The 21,431-nt window shown below is 38.3% G+C and overlaps 1 protein-coding gene across 2 annotated transcripts in view; it reads left to right on the top strand.

Moving 5' to 3' along the window:
- CSMD1 (CUB and Sushi multiple domains 1) overlaps positions 1 to 21,431 on the top strand; it is a 1,833,881-nt gene that overhangs the window by 1,435,948 nt on the left and 376,502 nt on the right. For both annotated transcript variants that reach the window (XM_023630572.2, XM_023630573.2), the window contains exons 13-17: positions 6,238 to 6,420; positions 7,631 to 7,957; positions 9,025 to 9,219; positions 16,245 to 16,383; positions 19,709 to 19,896. In XM_023630572.2, the coding sequence (XP_023486340.1) occupies positions 6,238 to 6,420; positions 7,631 to 7,957; positions 9,025 to 9,219; positions 16,245 to 16,383; positions 19,709 to 19,896 (1,032 nt within the window). The remainder of the gene's footprint in view (positions 1 to 6,237; positions 6,421 to 7,630; positions 7,958 to 9,024; positions 9,220 to 16,244; positions 16,384 to 19,708; positions 19,897 to 21,431) is intronic.

The raw sequence follows: 21,431 nt of genomic DNA on the forward strand, positions 1-21,431 counted from the left end.
GCTCAGCCCTGAGGCGGGCATCCCTGCCATGTGTTGCCCTTGCCTGAGTTGCCCTGGACCCAGCCTAGCTGGGTGTGAGCATAAATGCTGTGGCTTCAATGCAGATGTTTTTTTTTTCAATCTACAGGATAAGCATTCTGGGATGGACAAAAACTATCTGAACATTCTGAGTACAGTTCTTCTTTGGCTGCTTATTTTTATTTAAAGGACATTTGATGCTTAGTATTCACTTCAGAATATCTTCGATGAGACACATCTCACCAACTGACCTATGATGGTCACCCATCAGTCTCTTCAAGTTGCTGGACGACAGACTTCCTAAAGACAATAAAGTACTTAGTCCTAGTACCCTGGCACGGAAGACCTGCTTCACTCGTGTTTTTGGAAGAGGATCAAAGAGAATCATAAACCCAAGTTTCCATGGTTATTGAATGAAAGATCTGTGACTCGAACCTGGGTTCTCCGTCTGATACACTTTCCTCTAAAACACACTGCCCACCACACATAGATAGACGGGTTGATAAAAGTTAAAATCTTCATGACAACTTAGGATTGGGGTTCTTGGCGACAAAGAAGCTCAAATCAATAGAGTTGGGGTAACTCTAAGGCAAATTGTATTTTGTGGTGGCACTTAGGTGTCTTCTCTCAAATCTTTATTATGGTATAGTGTTTCATAATAAATTAGGAGACAATTGATAGTTTTTGTGATTTCTATAACTCTTACAGCATGACAATAATAAAGCACGATGAAAGAATAAGATCCAGATCAAGGTCTGCAGACCCTGCATGGCCCGGTCCTTGACCTGTTTGTTATTATTGTGTTCTCCTTGTCTCTTGGTTTATCATCAGATGATAATAGCACTAGGCTCCTTGCCGCCCCTCATCCTGGCAAGCGCATTCTGCACTCAGACCTGTGCATTAGCTCCTGCTCACTGCATGTCCTATACTGTTCTCTCTTACACACATGGCTATTCCCTCACTTCTGTCTCGGCTCAAATGTTAACTTTTCAGAGATCCTCCCTGACTGTCCCACCTGCAACACAGCCTCTTGCCACTTTCCCTTTTCTCTTACCTGATTTCTCCTTCTTCAGTGCATTTATCCCTGTCTGGTATATTTTATATTACTGTTTATTTTCTGCTGGCCGCCCTAAACTGCAAGCTTCACAAATCAGCCGTTTGGTCTGTTTGCCTATTTCTTAGACCTTGCAGTTAGAACAGTCAAGGGTGCTCAAAAATATTTGTCACAGATGAAAAATTAGGCAATGGCTATTCACTCTTTGTGGGGAAAAAGCTCAGCAGGCTGTGTTATAGCTAGAAACTATGTATCCACGCCTGGTTAGACATCTCAGAAGCTCCTTTAAATAACACAACAGTACCAAGCATCCACTTTGTTCTAGGTGCTGTTTTAAGTGCTAGGGAGTACAGAGAAAGACAGGGCTTAGTCATTAGTTTGGAAAAACTTAGGTGTAATGGTGCAGAAAGAGAGGTTCACCGCTACATCAGTCCAGATTGGATTAGTTCTAACACCTCGTTGGAAAAGCTATCTGTACATCCTAGAGTCGGGGCAAAAGACATCTGGGCTGTGGGGATGTGAGGAGACTTCAAGAAAGAGAGATGTCATAGAACAGAGAGGGCGGTATCTTAGATGGGAGGATCAGAATGAAAGAAAGCATGGGAATATGAAATACCCTGGAATATCTGGTACGACTCTGCGGCTAGAAAGGGACTGTCCTTGATGGAGTGGCATAAATTGAGGCTGAAGACGTGAAGTGTTTGGAAAATGTAAATGTACGCTGTTGGCTTTGAGGGGTCTCTTTGTGACATACAGGTGCCTGTTATGTAGGTCTCCCTACTGGTGCGCCCCTGTGGCCTGGGTTGGATAAGGCAGGCAATTCCCTGGAATGTTGAGAAGGTAAAGTGAGAGTCAGAAACAGTGAGGCCCCAAATATGCTGAAAAATCATGTGGATAAAGAGTCCAATGAGGGACACAAAGCAAGATACTTAGCTATGTAATGAAGCCCAAAGAAACTTAGTTATTACTGAAACAAGCTTTCATTCATCTGTGTTTCTACCACTGTGCGCTGGGGTCATGACAGGGGCAAGGATGGTATAGGAAGATGAGTAATAACAGTCCTCGGTTAGCGGGTAGCCTCACAGGGACGCAATGCACCATGCCAGGTGGTAAATATCAAAAAGCAGCTATGGTATCATGGATCAGCAAGCTTGGATTTAGGTGGATGAAATTGCCTTTTGTAGACCAAAAATTGTCAAATGATTTAGCAGTTTCAGATGGTTTATCTGAATATTTTTAATGACTTTTCTCAGAAATCTACCTGTAAGCTCTCTATGGTTATCTATTTACCTAGTTCCTCTAATGTGATTCCTAGTATCTGGTCTAAGAGTGATATCCCCTTTATACAAACATTTTATTCTCTCCAGAAAGACCACATGAGGATACAAGAGGTAGGAATTGCCGACAAGACTCAATTGTTTATCTCACTATTTTGGTTTATATGTCAACTAATACTGATATGCCAGTTTAAAAAAAATGTTCAGATACATTAAAAGAAAAACTAATACATCCAGTTACTCATTTGTTACATAAATATTTATAAGCATAGTATAAAATATCAAATAAAAATAAAATGTATTAAAGATGAATGGTATATATATAGTGTCAATGTAATATAAATGTTTTAGATCAATTATTAAAATATTCAAAAATAAATACTTCATAAAATTCAAAAACACTAATTAATATGAAAAATGAAATACCATTATTTAGTACTTTTATAGGTCACCAAAGAAGAAAAACACATCAACAGAGACATTATTGAGTCCATAGTAGATTTTTGTGCAGATATTCCCAGCTGCTGAAAATGAGTATCGGAGAAGAAGTGAGGAACTATTCACAACCTAATATTTTCTTTAGGCCCTTCACTATCAAATTCCTTTGTTAGTCTGATAATTTGGATGGGATATTTTGACCAGATTTTTTTCTCCTCTAGGGGCTTCGATCTTTTAATTGAAAACAAACTATAGTTTTTGTTTCCAAGAAAACATTTCAAGGTCGTCTTCAGCATCTTACATTTCAACGTGTATAGAAGGAGTTTGGGTGCAGTTACCATATCAGTGTCAACACTGTCTTATTCATCTTCTCCTCCTTCTACTTGTTCAGAAAATACGTGAAGTAGAGGCAGATTTCACGTAACCCCCAAGGCAAATTTCAAAATCTATGTGGAATTTGTCACAATCATTTGGGGGCAAGAGTGACAATTAGGATGTAGGGGTCAAGAATATAGAATGTCCCCAGAAAAAGTTCTACTAGATGAAGCTTTACTGGCCTCATCATGAGTCACTTTCATATTCTTATGTGGCTGGAGAATAGGTCCTACTTGCTCACACAGACCTACTGATTTTGGACCATACTGCCTTGGCAGTGACAAGTCTGTGTCAAACACCTAATAATGGCCACATCAGACAACAGGTTCTGCTCCAGGCCAGCAGAGGCCTTGCATCTGGATCAGGGCACATTGGCATTTTTGGTGGAAATGAATGACCATAGGACTCTCTTGACCCTCAGCAGAAAGACCCTCGTCTACACCCACACTGTGTGTTAACTACAACCATTTTATTCCTGAAGACTCTGCAAAGTCAGGAGTTTCCTGACTCAGTTAATGTGGAAAATAGTATTATTCAAAAATGCCATATTTTCTTTCACCATAAGAAGAAATACGAACTTTAGCATCACAGAGACAAAAAGAAACTTCTAGAAGCCTAAAGTTTGCTAATAATCATACTAATGGCTAATATTTTGAGCACAATATGCGAGGTACTTCCTGTGCATTATATTGTTTACCCCTCAAGACTGCCCTTTCACGTAGGAAGTAGTAAGCTGATGGTGTGAAAACTGAGGCTTTGTGAAACTAAATTGCCCCTAGTGGCCCAGCAAAGACTGGGAGATTCGAAACCAAGTCTAGCATCCTGACTCCCGACCTTAGAGCTTTGCAAGGACCCTGCGCAACTACCCAACTGAGAGGCCACACCAAATGCAAGCTCTTTTCTGTTATAAGATATTGGTCTGAATTGCCTTTGTTTACGTTGGAGAAAGAAACTTGGTTCAAGGCAACCCAAGCAAGAAATTCAAGTAAATCACTCCCAGCTCTGTTCAACTCAGGTTCGAAACCTGAACGCCAAGGCCAATCCTTAAGGAAAAATGTTCTCTTAGCTTTCTTTGGCCTGCCTTCTTTCCAGGAACACTTTTGCTCCCATATAGCTGTTACTGTAGGGATCATCTTCTTTAATTGATAGCCTATAAGGTTAGCAGAGCATGTTGAAGCTGTACCCAATGCCTGTTTTTGTTTTGTTTTTTCTTTCTTTTGTTATTCTGCATGAGAAAACAGAAGTGATGATGACCCATACATTGAAAGTCTCAATACCATTATGATATTATAAGCCAATTTCACTTCTCTGCCATTCCTAAACACTTGGAAGTAGTTTCTCCCCTCCAGTGAAATAAGCCATCATCTGGATCAATCCTTGGGCATGGATGTGTTCCCCACACTGTAGGCATGTACCTTAAAGCCATCCAGAAATCCAGTCTGAGTCACTTCTACACACGTTCCAAAAACAAGAACTTGATGAGAAAGTGGTTAGGTGGCTAATAAAACCTAGATTTGATTTTCCTCCTGGTCACCACAAGATGATAACATGCAAGCTCATGAAGAATTTCGGAAGGAAAACCAATAGATGCATTTTGAGGTGTGTGCCCAGAAACCATCCTGTATTTGCTGAAACTCCCTTTTCTCCATGCTCCACACTCCCAGCCCTGCAGCGTGATCCTTTAAGCTTGTACCAGATCACGTCCTGTCTCATCCTAACACCCCACAAGGCCTTCTTGCCACACCGCTCAGCACAGAATCCCAACAGGCTGCTGGGGACGGTCTTTCCTTCCCTCAGACCTCCCCTTCCCAGAATCTCCCTGTGGAGATTGCTATGGATGCTGACCGTGCTGGGCTTGGATCTCTTTCCAGAAGGGGCCATTTTAGTCTTAGTTCAGGGTATTTTTACTTTCTCTTTACTCCTCCACCCATTATTCTGTAACCCTTTGAACTCCTTAATTTTGCTTCAAGTTGCCTATCATCTGAAATCATGGACATTTTTAAATTTTACTGTTTTCCTCTATATCATGCAAGCCCCATGAGTGCAAGATTTTGTCCTGTTTGTTCACTAACTTCACTACCTACAACAGGGCCTGATACATAGTTGGCCCTCAAAACATAGTCTTTGTATGAATAAATAAATAACACATTTTAGTTAATGCATTCTATATAGTTAACATTTAAGACAGAGCGAAGTTTGAAATACATGTGGTTTTGGTGCATGTGTATTCATATTTCAATATAATCATGGTTCAATGAAAAGAGGTTTGATTCTGCATATTTTCTTTTCATCTGAAGACCATAAATGTATTCATTTTGCTCCAACAATGAATTTTAACATTAATTCAAGGGAAAGGGTATTCTAATGGATATGTTGATTTAAATATTCAGTAGGGAATGAACAATCTCACTTATATTGTTTACATTAAAAAACACATAGATTAAGGAGCCAATCCAGTGGTGTAGTGGTTAAGTTCATATGCTCCACTTCAGTGGCCCGGGGTTGGCCGGTTCGGATCCCCCGTGGGGACCTACGCACCACTCATCAAGCCATGCTGTGCTTGTGCCCCACATAGAAGAACTAGAATGACTTCAAACTAGGACATATGGTTAGGTACTGGGGCTTTGGGGAGGAAAAAAAAAGAGGAAGATTGGAGCAGATGTGAGCTCAGGACCAATCTTTCTGACCAAAAAGTGAAAAAAAAAAAATCAGATTAAAACAAAACTGGTGTGTACATTTTAGTGTAGCAATTGTGGATAACATGCAGGAAGCGTGTGGGTCAGGAAGAGGCATGTATTAGTTGTAACCTCTGCACTGTCAACACATCTGTGTAGCCCTGTGTATCCCTTCAAAGACAATAAATCAAATCTCTTTCAAACTTAAATTACACCTTTTTGTGGCTTTTGTAATTAAATTTACATCTAACATTTAAGATGAATTGAGCATCCTTTCGAAACTGTTCATGAAAGTGATGCTTAGACCAGCAAACATAAACCACCTGTTCATTTTCTAAATCGTTAAAAAATGTTCCTCGTGTATTTTTTTTAATGGTTCATTTGTGTTTCCTATTTTCAGAAATTGAAAAGGGAGGCTGCGGGGACCCCGGTGTTCCTGCCTACGGGAAGCGGACTGGCAGCAGCTTCCTGCACGGAGACACGCTCACCTTTGAATGCCAGGCCGCCTTCGAGCTGGTGGGGGAGAGGGTTATCACGTGTCAGCAAAACAACCAGTGGTCTGGCAACAAGCCCAGCTGTGTATGTGAGTACTGCACCTTGACCGGGCCCCTGTGTCCTAGGACTGCCTTGAGGGAGAAAGAAAGAGAGAGCACCCAAGCGTGTGTTCAGGGAGAGCGGGTTTCAGAATCCCTCAGAATGCCTCATTGACCAGAAACACGCACGGGCTTCTCAAACACCGCCTTCTCCACTTTCTTCACTTGATTAAAACTAATCAGTGTCGTTGTGACGTCTACTAGATAAAATGTAGCTGAGAGCTTTCCCCTGGAAAGAACGCAACATACAGCACGGCCACCATCAAGAGCTGGGGATGCTAGACTGTATGAGACATCAGTAGGGCAATGGGGGTCTTTATGTCTTAACGATGCACGTGACAGGTTAGCACAAGTTGTGAGCATGGGCAGTGGTATGGTGTCTGATTTCAGCTGAAGACCGGCCTGCCTCCTCCTAAGTACAGTGTTTTAACAAGTACAAAGAAAGACTTTGTAGCCAATTTAAAAGCAGGATTTTTTTTTGGTAACCAAATATAGCAAAGGCTGGAAAATCCATATGAAATTATGTGGAATAAGAAGCAAAACCACACGCTGGAGATAAATTCAACAGGTGCTCTCTCCAAAAAAGAGGAAAATAAAGTATGTATATATAACTTATTTTTAAAGACATGTTCTTAAAAGAAAATTTTCCAAGATATTTCTATGTCATCCACCCAGATCATGGTCTGATTTTCCAAGTTATAATTTATTAATTGTTATCCTGTAACTAATAAAAATTTAAATAACTTGAAAAAATTCATTTTAAGGGCAAATATGAAATATAAAGTGAAAAGTTATCACAGAAGACTGAATGGAACCAATATTATTTTCTGGAAATTGTTCCTATGACACAGGCATACTTTTCCTAGGAATTTTTGCTCTTCTGAAGGCAGAAAGTTATAACTAGGAATTCTAATATTTGCCAGAAGTTCCAGTCAACTTGATAGGATCATTTTTGAATCAAGCCTACACTTGATCATGTATAGGCTCTGGTTGTGCTACATATAATGAAAGATTCTATTTACAATTTCAGGAAGAGAAACTGCTATGGTCCAGAATTGCCAGTTTAAAAATAGGACAACCCGAACTCTCCACAGGATTGTAAATATGGACTCCCTTCCCAGGTTCTTAGCAATGGTTTCATGTGCCCAGTTCTTTGAATATGCCCAAAACTGTCTGAAAATATATTCGTTGTCTTCACAGTTTCCTGTTTCTTCAACTTTACTGCATCATCAGGGATCATTCTGTCACCAAATTATCCAGAGGAATACGGTAACAACATGAACTGTGTTTGGCTGATTATCTCCGAGCCGGGAAGCAGAATTCACCTCATCTTTAACGATTTTGATGTGGAGCCTCAGTTTGACTTCCTGGCGGTCAAAGACGATGGGATTTCTGACATAACCGTCCTCGGCACCTTCTCTGGCAATGAGGTTCCCTCCCAGCTGGCCAGCAGTGGGCACATAGTTCGCCTGGAGTTTCAGTCTGATCACTCCACCACTGGCCGAGGGTTCAACATCACTTATACCAGTAGGTTTCCCACACCAACACCACTCTCAGGTCCCCCCATTTACATGAATACAAAGTTGAATGTAAGGCTGATAGTTCAGGGGTTTATAATCACTATGGAAATGATGAGAGTAGCAAAACCCTACAGAATTATCCTGATAACCTAAGAAATGCATCCCTCTTTTTAGGTTAGTGGCTTGGTCACTCCTATAGTAAGAATTGAACCTCTCACTTATCTTTTCTGTCTCTCTGATTTTCCTTCCTCCCTTCCTGACTTCTTTCCATCCATCCATCTGTCCATCTTCTCTTCCAACTATCCAGCCTTCCATCCATCCATCCATCCATCCATCCTCCACACAACAAAATAGTGTGGTAAAAAGGAGTGAGGCATTTGGGATCAGGAGCTGTGGAATAGAATACCAGCACTCATACATACTTAGTGAATTTTAATAAGACAGCTAACTTTTCTTTGCCTCAGGTTCCTCATTTACAAAATAGATTATATTTAAGAACATCTACTTAAATGCATTATTGAGGGATAAAGTCAAATAATAATGTTAATATGAGTAATAGTAAATTATAATTTTCTGACTGCCTACTTCCCTTAGGTACTGTGCAGAGGATCTGCCAGTAATTATTTCATTTAATGTTACAGTAACTCTGGGATATACACTTGATACTCCTCGTTCTGTAAATAAAGATAGCTAGGCTCAGATCATCAGAGTAATATGCCCAAGGTCATATAATAAACATAAGAGCCAGGATTCTAACACAGATATGACCGAACCAAAATCCTTTCCACCACCTGCCTGAGTCTTCTCTCTTTTTCTTAGTGCATATGAAAAGTGTTTTCAAACTGTAAAATGCCATATAGATGGTAGTGATAGCTATTGGTCCATATGCACACACTCTCTCTCTGTCTCACTAGATATCAATATCCTGTTATTTGTTGTCTTTACTTATCTATCTGTGACTACATACCTGAATTTGGGACAACAAATTACTTTATAAGTAGGTTCTGTTTCCTTCTTTTTTAACACACATAATTAATACTCAAGTATTTTTATTCTGCTTATTTTCTTTTTCAGCATTTGGTCAAAACGAGTGCCATGATCCTGGCATTCCCATCAATGGACGACGTTTTGGCGACCGGTTTCTACTTGGGAGTTCAGTTTCTTTTCACTGTGATGACGGCTTTGTCAAAACCCAGGGGTCGGAGTCCATTGCGTGCATCCTGCAGGATGGGAACGTTGTCTGGAGCTCCACCGTGCCCCGCTGTGAAGGTCGGCTATCATTTGCCAGTTATTCTCCTTTGAAATGGTACATCCAACTTAAAAAGAAAACAGCAACAGCGTTGGCTTCCTAGGGCTGCCGTAACAAAGTATCACGAAGCTGGCAGCTTAACCAGCAGAAATGTACTGTGTCCCAGTGCTGGAGGCTGGAAGTCCGAGATCAAGGTGTCAGCAGGGTTGTTTCCTTCCTGAGACTGTGAGGGAGAATCTGTTCCGGGCCTCTCTCCCAGCTTCACTGGTTCCTGGTGGTCTTTGCTATTCTCTAGCTTGTAGAGGCATCATCCCAGCTTTCTCCTTGTGAGAATGCCTCTGGGTCCAGCATCCCCCCCTTAAGGACCCCAGTCATATTGCATTAGGGCCCACTCTGATGACCTCATCTTAACCAATTATATCCGCAGTGACCCTAATAGGGTCACATTCTGAGGCGCTGGGATTAGGAATCCAAAATATTAATTTCTAGGGGACGGAATTCAACCCCTAGCAACAATGCAGTTTTAAGTTAGCTATTTGGTGGCTCTTAACGTAGCTGACATGTGTACTGCCTTCTCAACATTTCCACTCTGATTACCTATGTAATAAAACTAGAGACAAAAATTTTAAGGAGACGGATATTACCTCTGATTAGTCAATTAAAAACTATTTACTTAGAATATATATTTACAGCTTCCCTAGCAGAAGTCTGTGCACAATGAGCTAAGAAAAGCTTTTTCTAAAAAAAAAAAAAAAACCTTATCTCCAACTAATACCAAAGAAATGAAAAATTTTTAAAAATACACATATTTTACAGCAGCTTTGTGTTTACAGCAGTATTGAGTGGAAGGACAAAGAGTTCCCATATCCCTCTTTCCCCCTTGCTTGCACAGCCTCCTGCATGATCAACATCCCCACCAGGGGGCTACATTTGTTACAGCGGATGAGCCCACGCTGCCACGTCGTCACCCAAAGTGCATAGTTTACATTAGGGCTCACTCTGGATGTTGTGCATTCTACGGGTTTGGACAAATGTATAATGACATGTATCCCTCATTATAGTATCTTACAGAATAACTTCACTGCCCTAAAAATCCCCTGTGCTGTGCCTATTCATCCCTTCCTCCCCACCAACCCCTGGCAGCTATTGATCTTTTTATTGTCTCCATAGTTTTGCTTTTTCCAGAATGTCACATAGTTGGAATCATAGAGTATGTAGCCTTTTCAGATTGGTGAGAAATCCAAATTTAAAAAAGGAGGTGAAATACCATGTTGCCTATCAGATGAGCAAAGATTTACACACATTAATAAGAGGTACTACTGGTAAGGTTGTGGAATAACTAGCATTTTCTGGCCATGCCATTGAGGGTATAAAATCATGATGTCTTGGTGTAAATTCATATCAAGGGTCTCAAACTTTTTCTTAACTTTTGAGCTATAAATTATATTTCTGGATCAATATAATAAGGACATATGCAAGCAACTATGAAAGGATGTTTTTTCAAGAATGCTTTCTGCAGTACTAAATATAAGAGAAAAAGCTGGAAACAACTAAATTTCTCACAGAGGATTGGTTAGATAAATCATGACACATTCATATGCCAGGATAACATGCATCATTAACAAAGATCGAAGACGCTCATTGTATGTTATCCTGTGAAAGATCACATGATACAACCACCTGTGTTGGAATATACCATTTTGTAAAACATATAAATATATAAGTATCTCATGATAATAATAAAAAATCTGAAAAGGAAGGTACATACCAAAATATTAATTTTGATTATGGATGATTTTTTCTTTCTTTGTTTATTTTAATTTTCTCAGTCGTCTTCAGTGAAGGCATTTCTTTTATAATAGATAAATAGAAAAGAAATATACATCAGATGTAGCCTACCACTGAGGGTTACTCTCCTTCACAGAATGCCTTGGTCTAACCTCACCAGCACTGTGACCTGCAGGTGGTCTAAACAAAGGCAGAATCTAAATGTGGGAGGTGAAACCCCTGGCTGGCTAACCAGCAGTTTGGTGCAGTGGTTTTCTGCCTTCAGCCCTACCTCCAAAGTTATTCATCATTATTTTAAGGATCAGTACTATTTTGAGTCAGCATTGGCTGACTCTGCTAAAATTGCAGAAAGAAGTACTCGTTTCCACGCTTTCATAAATTGTTAAAGCAATTTTGTGGACGAAGAGCACCACCCGGGGGTGGAAAATTGATATATTGAATGGCAAGAAAACAATAGTAGGATTTTCACTTTTATTTATTTTCATCACGTATTTTAAATGTATGGTTTTTATATTTTCCATTTTATCAAAATTTAATAAATGGATGGGTTATCATCCTTTCTAAGGAAGTACACACACACTCAAGGGTGCTCAGACTAATGATAGTAATAATGGTGCATAATTACATATGTTTGCTGACACTGCTCCAGCCAAGTGTATCGCTGTTGACTTTGAAGCATGAATGATTTCATGAGAAAGAAGGTTAAAACAAACAGTCCTCTCCAGTCTCTGTCCTCTCCTGGCCACGATTCTCGCTGTCATTGGTGTGCTTCCCTGTAATAGGCTGTGTGCAGGTGCCTTGTAAGCTGCAGGGCAGGTAGGTGCCTCAGCACAGTCGGGGAAGAAAGGGGTGCCAGTAAGCGGCAGGTGAGGATTCACATAAAGTCAGCCAGGAGGACAAAGTGTCGCATTAACTGTGAAGGGACAATTCTCTCATTATTTGGAAGAGAACTTCAGATGAAGTTCAATGCAAAACCCAGCTCTGGGTTGTTAACAAAGAAAACCCTTAACACAAAGGGCTACTTAACGGTGAAAAAGATTTTTAAAGTTTACTTGTACTGAGAACCCAATTACTGAGCACAGGTGAATCTCAGAGAAGTATGTAGATAGTCTGATAATGTAATTGACTAGATACCCCAATCAGTGCCCTTGCTGAAGAGAAATAGAAATCCTACTTTCAGAATTAAATCGATCTAGTTGGAAATAATCAAATGGCAATGAAAGATTGAGTGATACAAGCAAATAATTTGATTTGATTTAAGAGATGCATAAGGAACCTCATATTCTTTAAAGAATACACGTTTGTTGTTTTTCTCAAGGATCATTTTTTATAATCAGTTATATAATTGGTCATATGGTGAACTTTAACAAATCAAAGTAAGTCTAGGCCACGTGCACTGATCACATTCCAATTAAAGTGTAAATATATGATAACCATAAAACCGCAGGCAAATGTCTGGAAATCAAAAAGCCCGCTCCAAGGAACTGTGTATTAAGAAGGAAGTCAAAATAATTCTTTAAAACAATCACACTGGTGGGGCTGGCCCCGTGGCCGAGTGGTTAAGTTCGTGCGCTCCGCTGCAGGTGGCCCAGTGTTTCGTTGGTTCGAATCCTGGGTGCGGACATGGCACTGCTCGTCAGACCACGCTGAGGCAGCGTCCCACATGCCACAACCAGAAGGACCCACAACGAAGAATAGACAACTATGTACTGGGGGGCTTTGGGGAGAAAAAGGAAAAAAATAAAAATCTTTAAAAAAAAAAATCACACTGGATTTGTCATATTAATTAATTCCAATAAGCCATGTGCTATTGGGAAACCCTGTGAAAGAGAATCTTTCCTATTAAAAACAGCATGAGACCACAAAGCCGGCGCTGGGAAGAAAATGCCCTCGGTGTTGAACAAAAAGACAAAAAATAAAGGAACTTATTGCTGAGGCTAAGAAATTGGAAAAAAACAAAAATAAGTTAGAATGTTACATTAAGAAAAATCAAATGTTAGAAACATTAATTCAGTGCAAGAGTTAGTTCTTTTTTAATATCAGTAAAATAGACAAACCCTCCATGATTATAATGAGGAAACCAGGAGAAATGAAAATTATAGGTATTCAGCAAAATAAAAGAGAAATAACTGTGATTACAAAAAACATAATTTAATATATAATAAAATAAATTATTGTTCTTAATTATAAATTTATATAATGAGTGAAAGGCTCACAATAAAGGAAGTTTTTAAAGGTATCTTGCTTATTTCTTCTGGCAGAATTTATCGGAGGCCAGCACATCAGAGGTGTATATTGTGTGGACTCTGGATGAAAAATTCCTGTTTGTTCTGCCTCTAACTTGTCACCATTCTTCAGCACAGCTTAGTGTCCTTAAAAACACAAGTTATTTTGTGGGAAAAAATAACTGTACAGGAATATATCACCAACTTTGTAACAACAAATTTTAGAGTTTAAAGGAAATTGTTGATTTCCTAGCAAAATATAAATTATGCAAAGTGACCCAAATAAAAAGCGCAAAATGTAAATAAACAAAGTACCATAAAAAGTACTTGAAAAAAGGTTAAAGATTGGAAAAGACACAGCACTAAAGAAATGCATAAATAAGTTCTCTACCTTTCAAGTTCAGAGAATTTTAGTTTTGGGAACGTTATCACAGATAATGGGAAAAATGGGCTAAGCCCTATATAACATTTCATACAGCCAGTATTCACGTAGCATACCCAAGCCAGATAATTACGTTAAAAATAAAACTATAGAAAAATGTGTATAGCCAAGAGGGCATTATTTTAGGAATACAGTATCAGGTAATTCACCAATGCAGAGAGTCAATAAATCAGAGGAGAATTTGCATTCCAAAGATCTCATTCACATATTTGCTTTTTTATTATCACCTGTGTCAATGTGAACGTCACTGGTGCTGTTCGCCAGACATTCCGGATCTCCACCAAGTAGGACTTCTCTTCTTGGTTCCCTTATGGTTTGATGAAATTTGGTGACAGGTTCTGGCCAATTAGGTATAATGGAAGTGATTTATTCAACTTATGGCCCAGAGCATTTGATTGCTAGAGCAAGACCTTTTTCCACGTGCCGCAGCTACTGGAAGAAAGAGGCTGTGGGGCAGCCCCCTAGACTGTGTGAGAAATAGGTCTCTCTTATAGCTATTACATTTGGAGTAGTTAGTTACCACAGTATAACCTAATTTAAGTTGGCTGATACAGCAACAATTGAGATCATTTAATATCTTAGTGTTTTTGATAATCTATAATTTAAAGATTAAAATGTCTATTTCATCAGGATAAAGTGATACAAGTTCTAAAGTTCAAATGCACTATAAATTATAAAATGATATGCCAAAGACAAGACATAAATAATAGTAACGTGTGACAATTTAGGTACATTCCAAGAAATGTGACAACTCAAGATTTATAGAAAGCTTCACTAAAGCAAACTTATAGTTTCATATTTCTGTGGGAAATAAGACATAGGAAAGAATTCATCATATAGATTTAGAAATGTCTCATGTATCAAACTTTTAAAAAAATCTGTTACTATATGCTTTTCTTATATAGTATCTTTGGATAGTTAAACATGAAATAGGTAAAATTAATATGTTTAATTTAGTTTACATTGTATTCTAAAAAAGGTTTGTTACAACGTGTCAAAAAGCAAAGGAATTAAATTATATTTAATACTGATCTATACGGACATATGATGACATAGGATAAAAATATGAACTTAAGGACTTAACTAGAAAATATGCTAATGATAATTAGTAAAAATAGGTTGTTTTTCAGAATTTTCATTGTCTAAAGTAATGACAGTTTTCTTCAAGAACTCAATTCAGAAAAATGATGCTGATTTTTTCTTATATATTTCTAACTACAGACATAATTCATACCTATTGCAGCTTGTTTGGAAAAGAAACTATATCAGGAAAAACACATGCTCCACAAAGCAATCACATTGTTATCCACCATTAACATGTTTTTAAATTTCCATCACTAGTTTTTTTGTAGTAAAATTTTTCTCATTAACTTTAGATTATACTATATGTACAATTTTGTATCCTGCTTTAAAAAGTATAATATTCTATTGCAAAGATTTTCTCATAGTAACAAAATTTCAAAACATTACCTCAGATGTATTTGTGACATTCCAATATGTGGTCACTTCTTTTCTTAATTTTTAACTTTTTTTTTTCTCTTTTATTTTCTATTATAAGTGAAGCTACTATGATTACTTCTATAGATTTCTCTTTGTCAGATTTTTTTTTCTAGTACCAAAGTCTAGATAAAATTTTATAAAATTTTTCAACATTTTAATGCCTATTGCTATTTTTCCATAAAAGACATATCTTTTAAGAAATGATATATATTTTTTAACTGGGAACATTTTTGTATATTTTATTTGATATACATATATTCATAAGATGATTACAAAGATGGCAAAGGACTTTGAGAAAAAATAGATAAAATCTGAAAAAATATGTGTCTAGGCAGAAACATGTTAAATATCGACATGCTATTTAAAAATTCCTGTGGATTATACAGAAATGCAGAATCACTTTTCCTGCACAGCAGGCACATCCCTCCAGAGTCCTTTTCTTCTTTGTAACTGTGGACCATTGCTTATTGCAGAGCATGTCAAAGGGAATGATGCAGACTAAATCTATGTTTATTGAATTTGTTTGAAAATTTTGCTTTGTTTTCTAACATTCGCCAATTTTGTATGATGTATGTGGCAAATTATTTCAAGAAAATGAACACAACTCAAAGTGAATAAACACGCACATATATCATTAAAACATATTTCTCTGCATACACACACACAAGCATACACACCACAGAATATTTCAATTTTAGACGTCAGGTAATTTTAAGTTTGCTAAGCAGTAGGTGATTGTTCAGTTCTGAAAGTGTAAAATATGAGTAGCAATAGTGTTAACGCCTCATGAATTTGTTGTGCCAATTGAATGTGATAATTCATGGAAGTCATTTAGCACAGAGCGCCCACTTACACCTTACCTTTAGGAGGTGAAAAGAACTTTGCTGTGAGTTGATGATAAATGCCCAGATATGGAATATGTAGGCTCTGCTTTCAATGAACTTACTTAGGGATAAGTTTTGCTAGTATACTTGAAAACATTGAATCCATGAACACAGAAGAACAAATTTCTGCTGTAATTGGCGTGTCACTGTGGTACAACTTAATATATTTAGTTTGAACTACTGATATCCTGTGCATCATCTTTCAGCCCCGTGTGGTGGACATCTGACAGCTTCTAGCGGAGTCATTTTGCCTCCCGGATGGCCAGGATATTATAAAGATTCTTTAAACTGTGAATGGATAATTGAAGCAAAACCAGGACACTCTATCAAAATAACTTTTGATAGGTAAGGAAAACCGTTTTGTTTCTTAATTTGGACCTAATGACCCGTGCATGTGCAATGGTTTTATTGAAATCGATCTTCAAACTTAGAAATATGACAGTTCTTCATTGGTTCCCCCAAAGGAGTTCATTTAAAAAGAAACAAGCACTTGCTCAGTAAGTTTTCTTCTTGAGTTTTATCCTCTAAGTTCACAGTTAAGGCACCTCTGAAGACTTGATTGAAGGCGACGTGGTCCTGGATGACCATTTCCCAGGGCTCACGGTGGCTGGCCCTTGAGTCCCACTCTGGATTTTGGAGCTTTGGATGGAATCCATTCTGCTTTTTGTTTGGTTGAACACGGAAGCCCCTTTGGTCCCTTAGCTCCCTTCTGGAACAGTGCAGGAAAACAGCTCTCCCAGTCTTGTGATGGCCATTGGTAACTGACGGGTGACTTTAAGTTGCAGACCTGGCTATGGAGTGTGTATCACAGATTAATTACTTGTGAGTGGTTCTATCAGTGGAATGTTCTTCGGCTTAGCTATTTGAGAATGTATTTGATGATCTAAAACAGATGACCATGCTTTTTGAATTGTCCATAGCAAAACATTTTTCCATTTGCCTCAACAATGACATGAATTTGATTATTAAAAACCAAGAATGTTTTGGAATGAACTATGTGTTTTAAAATATAAGGAAGCATCGTTGTTTAGCGCTTCAAGCTTAGTCTCTGAGCAACATAGGGCTTTCTCTAACAATGACCTTCTGCTTGATTAGATTGAGTTTAGGGTTTTGACATTTAGAATATTATAATGTCTCAAGACACATGAACATTCTTATATTATTCTTCTTTCTGTTTTTCACTAATTTTCTAATAGCCAATGATAGCATCCATACAGAAAAACTTTTTAATGGGAGTTACATTATCTCTTAGTAATTATTTGCATTTGAAATTATTATTCATTTTATTACTTATCTTTGATAGAATCATAATGATCTCCAGTAGAACAATCTCTCAGAAGAAAAGAAAAATTTTCATTTATATCTTCATTATATTGGAGAATGGATCTTTGTGTATAATCTTAATCATTGGGAAATTAACTCTACAAATATTCACTAAATTGTTTGGTTTCTTACTAATTTTCCACTTTGTAGTATTGAGAGGGAAAAGAGCAGAAGCACATTTTGATTCCCAGCAGGCACATCAAATTTAGATTATTTGGTAAAAATAGTGATTTTACATTCTGGTTTGGCACAATTTATTAGCACTCCATTTTCAGTTGCCTGAACAAAGATATTCACATGATTTTTTTCAATCTTGTCTTTTCAATATTATTGAACTGTGGTATTTGCTGAATTCCATTTGTAAGTACGAACATTTCTGATATTTTCAGACATTTGTGATTTAACACAACTCTTTGAAGGTTAATTACATAGTGCAATATTAGTTTATACCTTAAGCTGTGGGCTCATATCCTAATAAGGGATGTGTTTGTACGGACAATTTTAAATGTCATACTGATGTTATTGTTATACAATGTGTGTTAGGTTGCCTAATAATGAAAAGTGTTCAGATTTTTCTCTTTCTGAGGTTTTCCTGGAAATTTTCCACTGTTGAAGTGTACAGGCTGTTAGTCCTAGCTGTCACTAAAGAAAGAAGATGTGAAAACTTTAGTGCAAATATTTCAAATGAGATTTATTTCACGCTTACCTAGACTTCTTGAATTTGACCTCAGACTACTGAAAGACATAGGATCTTTTTCTCTTTTTTTGTTGAATTATACTTGAGATACAACTTTTTATTAGTTTCAAATGTACAATACAATGATTTGACATTTGTATATATTGCAAAATGATTGCCACACTAAGTCAATTTACCATCTATCACCATATAACGTTACAACACTTTTTTTTCTTGTGATGAGAACTTTTAAGGTTTAGGTTTTTAGCCATTAAAGTTTGCAATACAATATCAGTGACTATAGTCCCCATGCTATAAATTACATCCTTATGACTATTGATTTTATAACTAGAAGTTTGTACCTGCTGATCCCTTTGACCCATTTTACCCACCCCTGAACCCCCCTCCATTCTGGCAACCACCAGTCTGTTTTCTGAATCTATGAGTTTGGTTTTGTTTAGTGGAATATAAAGCTGCACTGACACCAAAGGCCCAGCCCGTGGCCGTATGCTGGCCTAGCCACATAACGCACCAATTGTTTGAATTCCTCTTTATGGAAGATCCGGGATCAGGGGACTATGCTAAGGTGGTTGCAAGGACATATCATTATTGTGCATTTGCACTAAGAGGGGGCTCTATGACTTAATGGTAAACAGGGCAGAGCAGAGCCCTTTGGTTTCAGCATCTTTTTTTGTAGTTCTATGCCGTGAAGCTAAGATAGCTTGCTCGCTCTCTCCCCCTCTCTCCTTCCCGATTAGCAATATTGGATGCAAAGCATGGGGGTAAGGTGCAAGCTTCCGTGGAATTCTTTGTCTGAAAGCCACTGAGTGCCTCCCAGGCTCACGATGCATAAGCTGCTCCCTGGGAGCACAGGCGGACGCTTGGAAACCGGGTTAGCTCTTTGAGGACTAGACGGGCCCATTTAGAATATTATCTCAGTGCCTGGAATGGTACCCTCATTGCCTCCAAGAGGACCCAAGTGGCTGCAACTGGATATAAATGGAACATGGGGCCAGATTCTCTGGAAGCATCATGTCCTTGGAAGAAAAGTTCAGCACTTTCCGGAAGCCATTCTCACTTTTTCAAATCACTGATGTAGCTTTTAGTTTCTGAAGCAGCAATGTGCTACATGCCCTTCTATGTCCTGAAAGAGTTAATGCAACTTAAAAAGACAAAGGAGGTTTTTTTTGTGAAAGGTATTTTAAGTATTGTCATATATTTTGAATTACCCCCTTTCTTTAAGAGATCATTTCACTTCACTTATGCTCATTTTAAGATATCCATAATCATGTTATACAGGATGATGAAAAGTAATTTGAAAATGCATAATGATCGAGTTTTCACTAATTGGTGATTTTTTTATTTACTTAGGCCTTTCTTTCTTTCTGAAAGCTAATCTGGTTCACAGCATTTTCATTTTAGAGCTGAATGACTGCCCTCTTTTGTGTTTGTGATGTTACAGGATAAAGTACTCAATAGGAATACTCCTAGAAAAAAGTGCTATCCTTCACTATTATAGGTATCCAAGTTTTTAATAAGTATATATAACTGTAAATATTTTATTTCTATTGCTACCCATGGGCTTTAGTTAATGAATGAAGATGTTATGGGAAGATCTGTAAGTTAATGTGGCTTTGCATGTCTTTTCTATCTGGGTACGTGTCACCGCAGATTTCAGACCGAAGTCAATTATGACACACTGGAAGTCAGAGACGGGCCGGCCAGCTCGTCCCCGCTGATCGGCGAGTACCACGGCACGCAAGCCCCGCAGTTCCTCATCAGCACGGGGAACTTCATGTACCTGCTCTTCACCACGGACAACAGCCGCTCCAGCATTGGCTTCCTCATTCACTACGAGAGTAAGTCAGCGTCCGCATCTCCAGGGACGTGGTGGGGCGGGCGGGTGTCGGCTCAGGACACAGGTGCTCATTTCCGAGCGTGCAGAGAGGCGCACCGACGGATGGATCCTGACTGCCTTTGTGCACAGTGCATTGCACCGCCGCGAGAACTTCCTGTTATTAATGAGAGAGCGTGTTGGGGATTTTTGCTTTAAAGCTGAAAAAGACATGCTAGTTTATTATAAAGTAAAATAACGAAATAATTAAAACAATGAAATGTGTTCATTTAATATGTGATGTAGTAATAAATTTCTGCTATTAAAAAGTGTACCTATTGGCCAAAGGACCTATAGGATAGAGGACTAAAATTATATATCCTGAGCCATATATATATAATTCATATATATATATATATATATTTTTTTTTGATGAGGAAGATTGGCCCTGAGCTCACATCTGTTGCCAGTCTTCCTCTTTTTGCTTGAGGAAGATTTTTGCTGAGCTAACAGCTCTGCCAATCGTCCGCTATTTCGTATGTGGGATGCCACCACATCATGGCTTGATGAGCCGTGTGTAGGTCCACGCCCAAGATCTGAACCTGTGAACCCTGGGCTGCCGAAGCAGAACACACGAACTTAACCACTAGGCAACCAGGAGGCCTCCATCCTGAGCAACATAAATATATATATATATGTGTGTGTATATATATATATACACATATATATATATTTTAAATATTGGCCCTGAGCTAACATCTGTTGCCAATCTTCTTTTTTTTCTTCTTCTTCTTCTTCTTCTACCCAAAGCCCCCCAGTACATAGCTGTATATTCAAATTGTAGGTCCTTCCAGCTCTGTCATGTGGGACACCCCCTCAGCATGGCCTGATGAACAGTACTAGGTCTGTGCCCAGGATCCGAACTGGCGAAACCCTGGGCCGCTGAAGCAGAGTGTGTGAACTTAACCACTACACCACTGGGCTGGCCCCCTGGGCAATATTTTCTACTAGAAATATATGGTTAGGACACTTGTGGTGCTTATCTATCAGTCCATATAGACAAGTTTCACCAGGTAAAGAGCATATGACTGAGAGAGGAGAAGGAATTAAAACCCAGCCAAATTTTGATAAATGACAAATAACTATGAATCTTAAAAATTGTTAAAAATATTGAAGAACAATTGTTGGAAATATTTAAACACAATTGCTAAAATATTATAATGCAGTGTATTTTGCAAGGCAGCCCAATATCAAGTATTCCTTCCCATTTTTGTTTCTGTAAGTTCAAATTTGGCTCTTAGGCTTTCTAGCTTGTGAAATTAGGATTTCAAATCATTACATTATTTTACAGTACTATTTATGCAAATATACTTCTGGAGTATAGCTGAGGGAGATTCATCCTCAGAATAAATTTTAACACCAGTCAATTAAAAATAACAGCAATTATTCTTTTCTTTGAAAACGCTTCACTTTCAGAGTAGAATGGAAGAAGGTGGACGAGTGAAGTTCACCTTCAGATCTGAAGGAATAAAAGTCTTATTTTGCAGGACTTCTGTGGCT

Source organism: Equus caballus, chromosome 27 (genome assembly GCF_041296265.1).
Source record: "Equus caballus isolate H_3958 breed thoroughbred chromosome 27, TB-T2T, whole genome shotgun sequence".
Lineage (NCBI taxonomy): Eukaryota > Metazoa > Chordata > Mammalia > Perissodactyla > Equidae > Equus > Equus caballus.